The 12127-nt window shown below is 40.3% G+C and overlaps 1 protein-coding gene across 4 annotated transcripts in view; it reads right to left on the reverse strand.

The window, feature by feature from the left end:
* The window catches only part of Rpgrip1l (RPGRIP1 like), a 98816-nt gene that overhangs the window by 27331 nt on the left and 59358 nt on the right, over nt 1-12127 (reverse strand). For all 4 annotated transcript variants that reach the window (XM_036187369.1, XM_036187367.1, XM_036187368.1 and 1 more), the window contains 5 exons: nt 10681-10871; nt 10459-10542; nt 10018-10128; nt 8949-9099; nt 6454-6524 (listed from right to left, as the gene is read on the reverse strand). In XM_036187369.1, coding sequence (XP_036043262.1) covers nt 6454-6524; nt 8949-9099; nt 10018-10128; nt 10459-10542; nt 10681-10871 — 608 coding nt within the window. The remainder of the gene's footprint in view (nt 1-6453; nt 6525-8948; nt 9100-10017; nt 10129-10458; nt 10543-10680; nt 10872-12127) is intronic.

Genomic DNA, 12127 nt, shown 5'->3' on the forward strand with positions numbered 1-12127 from the left:
TTTAGTGATGGTTTGGTTTGGTTTAGATTGGTTTGAGGCAGCATAGGGTTTGGTTTAGTTTGGTTTTGGCTTAGTGGTTTGATTTGATTAGGGTTTGGTTTAGTTTAGTTTGGATTGGTTTGGTTTATTTTGAGACTCTTCAAAGGATGGTTATCACAGGGTTTCTACAAGTAGTGATAATCTGACTGACATGCCCACCTGTCTGCAAAGACTATGCATCACTGTCCTGAGATTTCTATACCATGTAGCTCCTAAAGACATCTGGTGAACTAATAAGCTACAAACCGAGCAGGGAGCTGTAGCTTATGCCTGCAGTCCTAGCACTTGGGAGACTGTGGCAAGATTACTCTTGAGTTCAGGGCCAGCCTGGTTACACAGTGAGTTCCAAAACAGTGTGGACTATGGTGTATGATCTTGTCTCAACAACAACAACAACAACAAGAAGTAATAATAATAGGACTACTACTACTACTGGTGATACTACACTTCAACCATAATTCATACCATCAATAATCCATCAAAATGATGCCTTCCCCCTTGACATGCTGTGCTGAAAGAACACAGCATCATTTTTGTGGTATTCCCAGAATAACCAGAATCTGATCTCAACACCAGAGAAAGACCAGGGAAATCCAAACTCAGGACATCCTATAACACAGATGGTCTGTGCTCCACAGTCAGTGTTACAGAAGACCAAAACAAATGCTGAGCCACCACTACAGATCAATAACAGCTAAAGAGACGTGGAAAACAAGACACAATTTAGATACCTATAAATGATACTATTGGGATAAGTGGCAGGATTTCATGACAACTGTAGATTAGTGAGGTGCTGTGGTCTTTTTCTAGTAGTCTAACATACAGGTCCTGGAGTCCTTAGAACCTCTGGAGGTCCTATGAGATGAGTAGATGCTGATCTCCTCAAAGAGGAGGTTGGATTAGAGTTGTCACTTTCAGTCAGACTTCATAACCTCCAGGGACTGGAGGGGGCTGAGGGTCAACTTGATTATCAGTGGCCAGATTTAATGTGTCATACCTATATAACAGAGATTCCATATAATCCCCCAAGCTGTGAGAATGCAGATCTCTGAGAGAACTGAAGAGATGTGGGGGTTTCAAGCATGGTGCACTCAGAGAGGGCATGGAAGCACAGGCCTCTTATGTATTTTGTCCTAAGTGTCTCCATCTACATGAGATATTTAGAGTAAAGGCAAGTGAATGGTGGCCTGTGTTCTGTGAGTCACTCTAGTGAACTAATTGAACCCAATGAGGTTGTTGAAACCCCAGTTTATTATAAGAAGCACAGGTAAAACAATTGGATTGAGCTTGGTATATAGAGTGGGGGTTCAGTCCTATGGGGGTGTTCTCTTAACTTGTAGCTTCTGATTTTGTTTATAGGCATGTCAGAACTGAAGCAAATTAGAGTTCACATATCTGGGTGTTTCTTGAGGAGGTACTTGGCTTATGGGGGAACTCCCACAACATCTGATTATAGGAGTGTTCTGTTTTGTGTTACCAGAGTTTAGTAGGGGAAATAAGTGTTTGTTTTATCTTAGGTACTCAGAATTATATAACACCATTGTCTTGTTGCTGTAAATTCTTAGAGGTGAAGGGCCATCTTCGCAGTTCTAAAATGGTTCCTAGCAGCTCTCTACGTACATGTAAGGATGTATGTTCACACAGATATATGTGTAAGAATCTGAAGGGCAAAACAAATGCAGCAAAATGCTAACAGTTCGTGGATTTGGATAAAGGATATACATTTGTCTATGGTTTTTAATCATTAAAGTTTTTAAAAGGCTCCATTTTTCACATTAAATCATTTGCTAAAGTAGCATGCAAAAAAACTGACATAATCAATAGGAAATGTGCATGTCACTGTCTTAGTCCATTGGTACGAATATTACAGTTGGGGAAACTTATAATTAATGAACTCATATGCACAGTTCCAAAGGGTGAAGAGCTCAGGGTCAAGGTGCCGGCAGGTCTGGTGTCTGCTGTGTCGCTGACGGGGGGACTTGATGCTGTGTCCTTCAGAGAGGAGGAACATTATGTTCTCTTGTGGCAGGAGAGCAGGAGTGCTCTCTTTCATTCTGCCTTTTTATAAGAGTGCTAATTCTATTCATGATCTTGGAGTCCTCATGACCCAGACAACCTCCTCCAGGCCTCAGCTCTTAACAGCAGCCTTGGGGATGAAGCTTCAATACTTCTTCATGAATTGTATTTTGGACAGCAAATTAAAATTGTATTGGCCTATTAAGTTGGAGAGCTCTTTGTTGTGGGTCTTGAACACTGCAGCATGTTTACTTTAGCTCGACCTCTGCCCATGAGATAGATGCCAAGAGCAGTTCCTCTTAATGTGACAGTAAGCAATGTTTTCAAACATTGCCTAATGTGCATCTGTGATGGTCTAGGATAATAAAATTTAGAAAAACCCTTTCTCTGCATTCAAAGTTAATTAAAGATGATGAATAATGTTTTGAAAATAAGATTAACTGCTACACTGTCCCTGCTGTCTACTTCAGGCCAACATCCAAAGTATCTGTTGTTCCACTACACTGTAAACAAGACCTCCTTCTTACAGAAAGGTTGCAAGTTGGTGCATTTTTGTATCCCTTCCTGCACTAGATGTGCATATAATTTTCTTTTTGTCTTTGAGATGTCACAGCTATAGCAGGACTCTCTTTACCATGTGATGCAGGGTGATAATGATCATGGGCCCAGTCCAGAGGTTAGATATGACTAATCAGGTCTCTTCCCTCAGGGATGGGCATTTTTTTTTGGTGTGTGTGACTATCTTTGGGCAATAAGCAAAAGAAGCAGATGAAGTTAGCCAAATCATTGTAAGGGAAGGAGCTGGGTATGCCAGATCAGAGCATACATATCCTTTAGCATTTCTGTTTTTAAAATTACCCCAAATTGATCCTTCCTTTCAACATCCTTAACGAGGGAAATGGCTGTGGGCAGTCTCTTCCTTTCAAGATCTCAGGTTACTCATTTGGAGAATGAGAAGGGAGGTCAGAAATTAGGTAAAGAATTCAAGTGTTGACTGACTTAGCTATTGATCTTATTTACAATCTAGTTGATGGATTATTAACATGAGTTGGTTTTCCATAAGCACATCTCTCCAATCAGTACAGAGTTCCCTAACAACAGGGGCAGAATAATGTGTTGCTATTACAGTAGGCAGTGAATTCCTAGCTTATAGCATGAGGAATGAATATTGTTTATAAACTGACAAGATAAATATATTCTTGTACTACTGTCTTAATAGACCCTGCAATGATTAAATATCTCATTTCTTATATTCTTATGTTCAAAGACTAAATCTTTAGTTGGCACTGTTTTACAGAATAAACTACTGATAAAAGAGAGAAAAAAATCAAATATGCAGCCATGATAAATGGAAGGTTCTTAGTGAAATGGTGATGGTTAATTTTATTTGCCAACTTGATTAAGCCATGTGGTACCCAGACATTTGGTCAATTCATAATGGTTGTGAAATCATTCCTGACTTGACAACTGAGTATTTTTGCTTCTGGATAGCTTAAAATCTAGATAGATTCAAAACAACAAATTGGTCTCCCTAGAGTGGATGGGCTCTGTCCAGTCAGTTGAAGGGATAATGGCACTAAAAGGCTGAGTAAGAGGAAGCTCTTTGCTGGGCATAGTGGAACATACCTTTAATCTCAGCACTCACAAGGCAGAGCCAGGCAGGTTTCTATGAGCTCAAGGCAGCCTGGTCTACAGGGGAGCCAGAACTACACAGTGAAACCTTACCTCAAAAGTCACCACACACACAGACAAAGAAGGGACTCCTTGTGCTAGGGTTATATCAATATACACCTTCAAACCTGGCCTGGGCAGAATCTTGGTTCTCGAGCCTGTTGGCTTTCAGATCAGAAAGCATTGCCAATGGATGTCCTACTTCTCAGGCCTTTGGATTCAACTTGGCAATACACAGTCTGTTCTTCTGCAGCACTAGCTTGCTCACTGAAGACCTCCATTATAGCAGCCAATTCTTTTAGTAAATATCTATCTATCTATCTATCTATCTATCTATCTATCTATCTATCTATCTATCTATCCATCCATCCATCCATCCATCCATCCATCCATCCATCCATCCATCCATGAATGATATTGTTACCAGCTCTAATAGGAGGCTCAGAATTTCCACTCATTGGTTTGACAAAATATTTAACAGTTTAGCATTTGATTAAGCAAAAATATTAAATTTAATTTAACTGAGTAGCATAATTAAAACTGTTCAGATAAGTGTGTATAAAATTCCTTCTTTGATTTATCAATCTTTTTTTTTTTTTCAGACAGGGTTTATCTGTGTAGTTTTGGTGCCTGTCCTGGATCTCGCTCCATAGACCAGGCTGGCCTCAAACTCACAGAGATCCTCCTGGCTCTGCCTCCCGAGTGCTGGGATTAAAGGTGTGGGCCACGACTGCCTGGCCTGATTTATTAATCTTAAGCAATGAATATTCCACATACCAGGTTACCAAAGGTTAGAGAATGTTAATATAAGTGGTAATTATATACTAATTATGGTAATACAAGCACATAAAAATAGATATCTTGGGGCTATGTAATTCAGATCCCCAGTAGTCCTGTAAAAAGCTTATTGCGACAGCAGGTGCCTGTAACCCCAGAACTGAGGAGATGGACACAGGCAGACAGATTCTTGGAGTTCACTTGCCAAACAGTCTAGACCATCAGTGAGCTCCAGGTTCAGTGAGAGCTTAGTTAAAAACTAAGGTGGAGAGTGTGGAGGAAGACACTAGTGTCAGCCTTTGATCTCTACATGCGCGCACACACACACACACACACACACACACAGAGGCAGATGTACACCTTTGTTTCATGGAGGCATTGTAACAAACATGTTAGCTCATGGTTTTGTCTCACAGAGATATTAAACTTAGAATATGTAAAAGAGGAGTTAAAAGAAGTATTGGATTTTTCCAATAAAGTCGAAATTTTAAAAACCAACAACAAAAACCTCCCTGAGAGTTACTACAGAGCGAGAGAGAATGCTAAGCCTTTCCACTGTATTTACACTCCCTTCCCTGTGCTCCTCCATCCTTGCTTCCCTCACTTCCACTCTAGTGGTGGGGATCAAGGCCTTGAATGTTAGGCAGGCGCTCTACCACTGAACCACACCCACCAACTTGTCTCTCTCTTTTCTGAAAAAAACAAAACAAAACAAAAAAAACCCCGATCATTACATATGTATTTATTGTGTGTGTATGTATGTGAGTGCACATGTACCATGACATGATGTGTTCAGGGAGAAGACAACTCCAGAGTCTGCTTTCTCCTTCCACCTCGGGGGATCCAGGGGTTGAACACAGGTCCTCAGGCCTGGAGACAAGTACGTCTACACAATGGACATCTCCCCAGCCCTGCTCCTTTTGTAAGCTAGCTAGGCTTGAACTTGCAATTCTCACGACTCATTCTTCTCAGTACTGAGAACTTAGGCATGTGTGACCTGCCTGGTGCTATTTACATGAAATTTATAAAATCTTTCCTTCTATGATAAAAATAAGCTCTTAAAGGCAGGAAACCTCCCATGTATATTTTGAAATATAATTTTCTTTTCAATATTTCATTTTATATACATTTCAGTGATGTGTTATATATAACAAAGAATTCCTGGACATATTTAATCATTTTTCTGAACAGTTTTAGTTTTTCTGTCAGAAGTGAAGTAATTCTGACAGTCTGGCAGTAGACACATTTAGATCTGAACACTCTCTGAAGCTGTGTAGGTAAGCTATTACAACTTCAACGTAAACTCACAGTTATGTTCTGAGATGCAGATCTGCTTGAATGCATCTTTGTACAGGAACTGAAAGGGAAGTAGGAAGGTTGGCTGACTTTAGCAAGAGGTAGATCTTGCTACCTGTGTCAGGTACTCTGTGCAAAAGTAATGCTTACATGTTGCAGTCCATGTCATAATACAAGGATAAGCAGGAACCAAGGCGGTGGTTCATTTGGTTAAGTGTTTCTCACACAAGCATGAGAATCTGAGTTTGATTCCTAAAACACCCATTAAAAAAAGCAAAATCTGGGTACAGCAGTATGAGTCTATAATCCTAGCACTAGGGAGATAGAGACAGTTAGGTTCTGCGGGGCATGCTGGCTGGATAGTCTGACCAAACTGGCAAGTTCAGCAAGCAACACTGTCTCAAAAAATAAGATACAGAGTTAATGAGTAATACCTCTGGTGTTGATCTCTGGCCTCGACACATATGCATAAACATGTGTGCACATATACATAAACACACAGAGGAAAACTGTATCAGTAAAATTGTCTTGCAGAAGACAAGTAACATTTTTCCACAAATACTTTTGCCTTAAATTTCCATTTCTGAAGTCTGATACACTGAGAATGACAACCAGCCGTAGTTTAGAACAATGTCCTGGCATCAAGCTACTCACCTGTCTGCTATCCTCGGAGACAGAACCTGAGATGATACAGTCATCACTGTCAGAAGCTGACCTGTCCTCATCTGTCAGGAAACACAACCAACATTTACCCAGTTAGCCAACATATTCACTGCACATGCCACAAGACAACATAAAAGAAGAACACGACAACCGGGTCTACCCTTTTTGCATGTATATTTTAGGAAAGGAAAAAGCAACCTGAAAAACTCCCATGTTTAATTTTGGTAAACACAAAAGAAATAAAAATAATAATTATTATTATATTATAAAATTAATGAAAATAATGTATAAGGTAATAAATACTACTTTTTTGTCCTTAAAATTTTACATTTAGTTATCTATTTGTGGGTGTGTGGTTCATGGGCCGCTACAAGTGTGGTATATGTGGTTCAAGTCAGAGTATAACTTGTAGGAGTTGGTTCTTCCCTTCTCTTCTGTGGTCCAGGGAATCAAACTCAGGTTTTCAGGGTTGGTGGCAAGCACCTTTTCCAACCAAGCCATCTCTCCAGTTCCTTTTTTTTCTCTTCATTTCTGGACTTTATTATGCTTCATAATTCCTCTAATTTTTTAAGCAAATTTGCTATATTCTGCTTACTGTATTTTAAACTAGAAGCACTTTTACAAACTTCCATATATACTCACAGGATAGTCACAAAATACAGGTGAGAGGACTAGGCAATCTTTCCATCTTCCGGACATAGCAGTTTACATAGCAATTAAAGGCGTGGTAATGCCATACATGTGATAGAAAAGAAGAAGTGGATTAACTGGGAGAAGAAAGGGAGGCAGCTGGGGTGGGGGCAGAGGAGGAGAATGAAAGAAAGCGAGGCATAATGACATATAGGTATGAAATGCAATGGAAAAATCCATTACTCTGTTTATCAGCCTAGAAAGTTAGTAAAACTCTGAAACTAGTTAACCACAGTTGAAAAAGTATCAATGGCACTGTGAACACCACCAACAGAAGTCAAATGTCCTAAATGTCCACTTTTCCTTCCTTCCTCTGTCACCGTGTGTTCGAAGGATGATACATGCACATCTGTGCTGACTAGGCAGTCAGCAGCCTTCACAGAGCTATGTCAAGCTACGAGGTCACCCCTCATGCCATGCAGCCATCTTGTAGGACTATGCCGCAGCAGTGGCACTCTGCTTCTGTAACAAGCCTATACTCTGAAGTCTTTCTCTACAGTACTTGACGGCACTGTCCACAGCCTTTGTCTCTTTTTCACCTCAATAGGAAGCTGATGAAATGGTTACTAGGCACGTGCAGCTGTAGCTACACAGTGAGAGGCAGTCCTTTTCTATTCATGCAACTGAGCACGAGACATAAGCTATCTACCAAGGCCAGACCCAACTAGCTTCTGCGGTCCTACATTTGGCTCATCAATTATAGAAAGAACATCTTTCTTCCATTCCTCTCCCACGCATTCTTTTAAGCTGCCATATGAATTTTCATGACTTAGTAATTAAGTCTGAGAGGCACTGGGTGCCTGCTAGAGTGTCTGGGCAAGTGATGCACAAAGGCTGTGGGGGTGGTAAGTGGAGAATGATGCTTAGTCTCAGCTCCAACATGGAACCAGAGCTTCCACAATAGCCGAGCCTACACCTGCCATCATACAGCAGATATTTTCCAATGGCTTACACAAAATAGTGTGTGAAAAAAATCAATGTTATCCTTACTTTTAAAGAATTTTAAAAAATGACAGTTCTATTGAGGTAAAAATATATATATAATAAACTATACACATTTAAACTACAAAATTTGTTATTTGACATTTAATTCTGTGAGACTACTTCTATCTTCCTAATTTAAATAGCAAATAGTGGCTGGCAAGATGGGTCAGTGGGTAAAGATGCCTGTCACCAAGCCTGATGACCTGAGTTCGATACCTGGAACCTACATGGAAGGAGAGAACCAACCCTCCAAAGCTATTCTTTGACTTCCAAATGTGTGTGTAACATACATACATGTACATGCATATGCAAAATAAATACATGTTTTTAAAAAGGCAGTGTACCTAACCAACACCCGTTTCCTCTGACTCTTTCTCACTTGCACCCACCCAGGCTTCCACATGCTACTTCCCTGCTTCCTGTCTATTCAGAATTAGTTCAAGTTTATTACACTTTATATTAATGAAATAAGACAGCATAATTCTCTTTTTTATGTCTTGATTTTAATCTAAAAATGTCAAAGCTAAAGAATAATCCAATTGATAATACCAAACCCAAAGAGAATGTAAGACGTCTAAGACATAAACTGGCGACAAGCTCAGCAATGACACTTGTATTCTATGCGGGAGACCCAGTTGACCTACGGAGAGGAGAGGACAGCCGGACAGAGAACCTCACCCAGCACTTCTGCCAAGAGGTGGGCATCATGAGGTGGCTTTCACAGCTGAATGATGCGTTGAGGAAGACACACAGGTTCTCAGAGAAGGCAAAGCAGAGTCAGGTGGACAACAACAGTTTAAACACAAACTCACCTTCAGGTTCCAGGTCTTCTGTTACTTCTGTGTCATCTTCAGAGGAAGCCACACTTTGTGATGCAAGCTGACCCTCAGAGAGGAAAGAGATATCCTCTTCTTTTCCTTGTTGCGTTTTCTCTACGTGTTTTTCTACCTCAGCCACACTTTCCTGTGAAACATGTAGAAGAGATGCACATTGCTGTATTTATTATTGCCTGGGTTACACTGTATGGCATTCTTGTTGAAGCACTAGAACAATAAAAATTGGAGATTGAGTACACAGATTGATAGCTGGATATAGTGTCTCATGCCCAGAAGCCCGGCACAAGGGGTTTGAGGCCAACATAGACTGCATAAGGAGAAGTGAATTTTAAGCCAGTCTGGACTATAAGTGAGCATGTCTCTAAAGCACACCATCACCTCCTCCTCCTCCACCACCATCACCACCACCACCACCTCCTCCTCCTCCTCCTCCTCTTCCTCCCCGCACCACCTCCAATTCCTTTTCCTCCTGCACCACTCCTACCCCCAACTCTACCTCTGTAACAACCTCCATCATTCAAACAACACAGCACACAGAGACACGCAACATAGCTGTTAAAGACTCGTTAGGAAACAGTCACTTAGACTGTAGAACAGATTAAAACACACAGGTCAACAAAGACCCAAATATACATTAAGAATGTAAGTTAGCTTAGTGTGGTAGTGCTTGTCTTTAATATCATCATGTGGAGGTGGAGGCAGGAGGATATGCAATTCAAGGTTATCCACAGCTACACAGTGAGTTTCAGATCAGCCTGGCACACATAAAATCTTGTCTTAACAAAAGTAAACAAAATAATGAAGATGTATTAATCTCAAAATGATTTTTACACTGAATTTAGTTTACATATTTATAGATTTTTCTGCCAATGTGTGGATGACTATATCTGCTATATTTATCATTTTTAAAATCTTTCTATCATGAGGAAGTCATATTCAAAAGTAGGAAAAATGCTATGATTTCCTAAATCATGTCTAACCACAAAATATAGTTTTTTAAGTCCCAAAGTAAACCTTTCAAAATCATTTTAATACAAAGGCATACCTTGGAAGTATATGTAACTGTTGGTATAGTATTTTCTGTTTCTGGTATGTGTTCCATTTCTGGAGAATTATCCTTTATATCCTTAGAAGGAGGAGGAGGAGGAGAAGTCTCCTTGAAATAATGGGAAGAAAACCATGTATGTTATTTTGTATTCATTACAAGAACAGTTTTAGGCAGGTACCTGCTTGACTGTGTAAGATCAAAAAACAATATGAGGGAAGGGAGACAGAATTTATACAACTTCTTCGAAGACTCTTTTGTAAATGGGAGCAGAAGACTCATCTGGAAGCTGGAAAGGACTATAGGGTCATGGAGGGGTACCATAGTAAAGATGGGCTGGGTCTACTGTCTCTTCCTATGTCAGAAAGGTACAGTGCAGTCTACACTGTCAAGTATTTGCTGCAAGAAAGGGCACTGGTACTTGGAGTATTTATTACTCACAGGACTCAGGTGCGGCATGGTATCCACAAAAGAGACCTTTTTGTCCACATGTGTTAAACGCTGTCTTGGTTTAGGTTTTGGTGCCTAAGATAAAATGACACATCACACTATAATGATCATTACATTTTAGAGGAGGCTCCAGCTAGTTTTTGGTGGAATTACTTGGCTATTAACTTTATATTCAAAACATTATAATTGAAATGGAAAGCCACTGTTACTCACTACAACTGACGTAACACCCGAAGATGTTGGAGGTAGTTTCTGAACAACCTCTGGCTCTTCTCTGTATATGAACTTTCCTAGGTCTTCAGTAGTTATTGATCCACTTGGTGGAAGGTAGGTGAATTTCCATTTCAATATAACTTGGATGGTTCCTGCAGAATGCTTTTCATTATCCATTAACTCAAATATCCCTGCAAATTATGAAAATCACTTTGACCAATGCCAGAGCGAAGCCTTGTCATTCTAAGAATTACAGCAGAGGCCTGGGAATCCACAGGCCACTCAAGCTAGGGAAGCAGCCAGGCTAACTGCGGATCTTCTCTTCTCCCGCCAATCCTCCAAATCTAATCTCCAAGTCTTATCCTTAGCTCTGTAGCCGAACACTTACTGTGGTCTTCCCTTCCTTTCTGACCCATCACCAATGATCACATAGATTTTTCCTTCCAACCTTCCTTCCCCTGCCTCATCCCATGATCCCAGCCTGGAATGCCTGGCTCACAGGCCATGGATAGAGAGGCAGGCTAACTGCAGATCTTCACTTTTCCTTCCTTTCTCCAGATCCAATCCCCCTTCTGCATCTCCAGCTCTGCAGCAGACCACTAGCTGTAGCCTTTCCCCTTCCTTGCCCCCATATATAGTATGAAGTAAAGTAGAGGCAGGAATTCAAAGTCTCCCAACCAAAACAATCCCAGGGCCAGATGGTGTTAGCACAGAATTCTTTCAGATTTTCAAAAGAAGAGTCAATGGTAATACTGCCCAAATTGTTCCATAAAGTATAAACAGAAGGAACATTGACCAATTTGTTTTATGGGGCCACAGTTATCCTGATACCCAAACCATATAAAGAACCAACAAAGAGAGAGAATTATAGACAAATTTTCCTTTTGAACATACATGCAAAAATTCTCAATAAAATACTTGCAAACCAAATCTAAGAATACATCAAAAACATCATCCACCATGATCAAGTAGGCTTCATCCTAGAGATGCAGAGATGGTTCAACATATGTAAATGGATAAATGCAATTCACCATATAAACAAACTGAAAGACAAAACAAAACAACAACTTCCCCACCATGATCATATCATAGTAAACAGAAAAAGCCTTTGACAAAAGTCCCACACCCCAACGTAATAACAGTCCTGTACCAAGGATAGAAAGGGCACACTTCAACATAACAAAGGCAATTTACAGGAAGCCCACAGCCAACATCAGCTTAAGTGGACAGAGACTCAAGGCAATTCCACTAATATCAGAAACAAGACCAAATTGTTCACTCACTCCATATCTATTCCCTCTATATTGAAGTTCTAGCTACAGCAACAAGGTAACTGAAGGAGATTAAGGGGAAACAAATTGGAAAGAAAGGAGTCAAAGTTTTTGCAGATGGTATGATAGTGTATACAAGTGACCCTAACAATTCCACTGGGAAACTCCTACAGCTG

Source organism: Onychomys torridus, chromosome 5, assembly GCF_903995425.1.
Source record: "Onychomys torridus chromosome 5, mOncTor1.1, whole genome shotgun sequence".
NCBI classification, from domain to species: domain Eukaryota; kingdom Metazoa; phylum Chordata; class Mammalia; order Rodentia; family Cricetidae; genus Onychomys; species Onychomys torridus.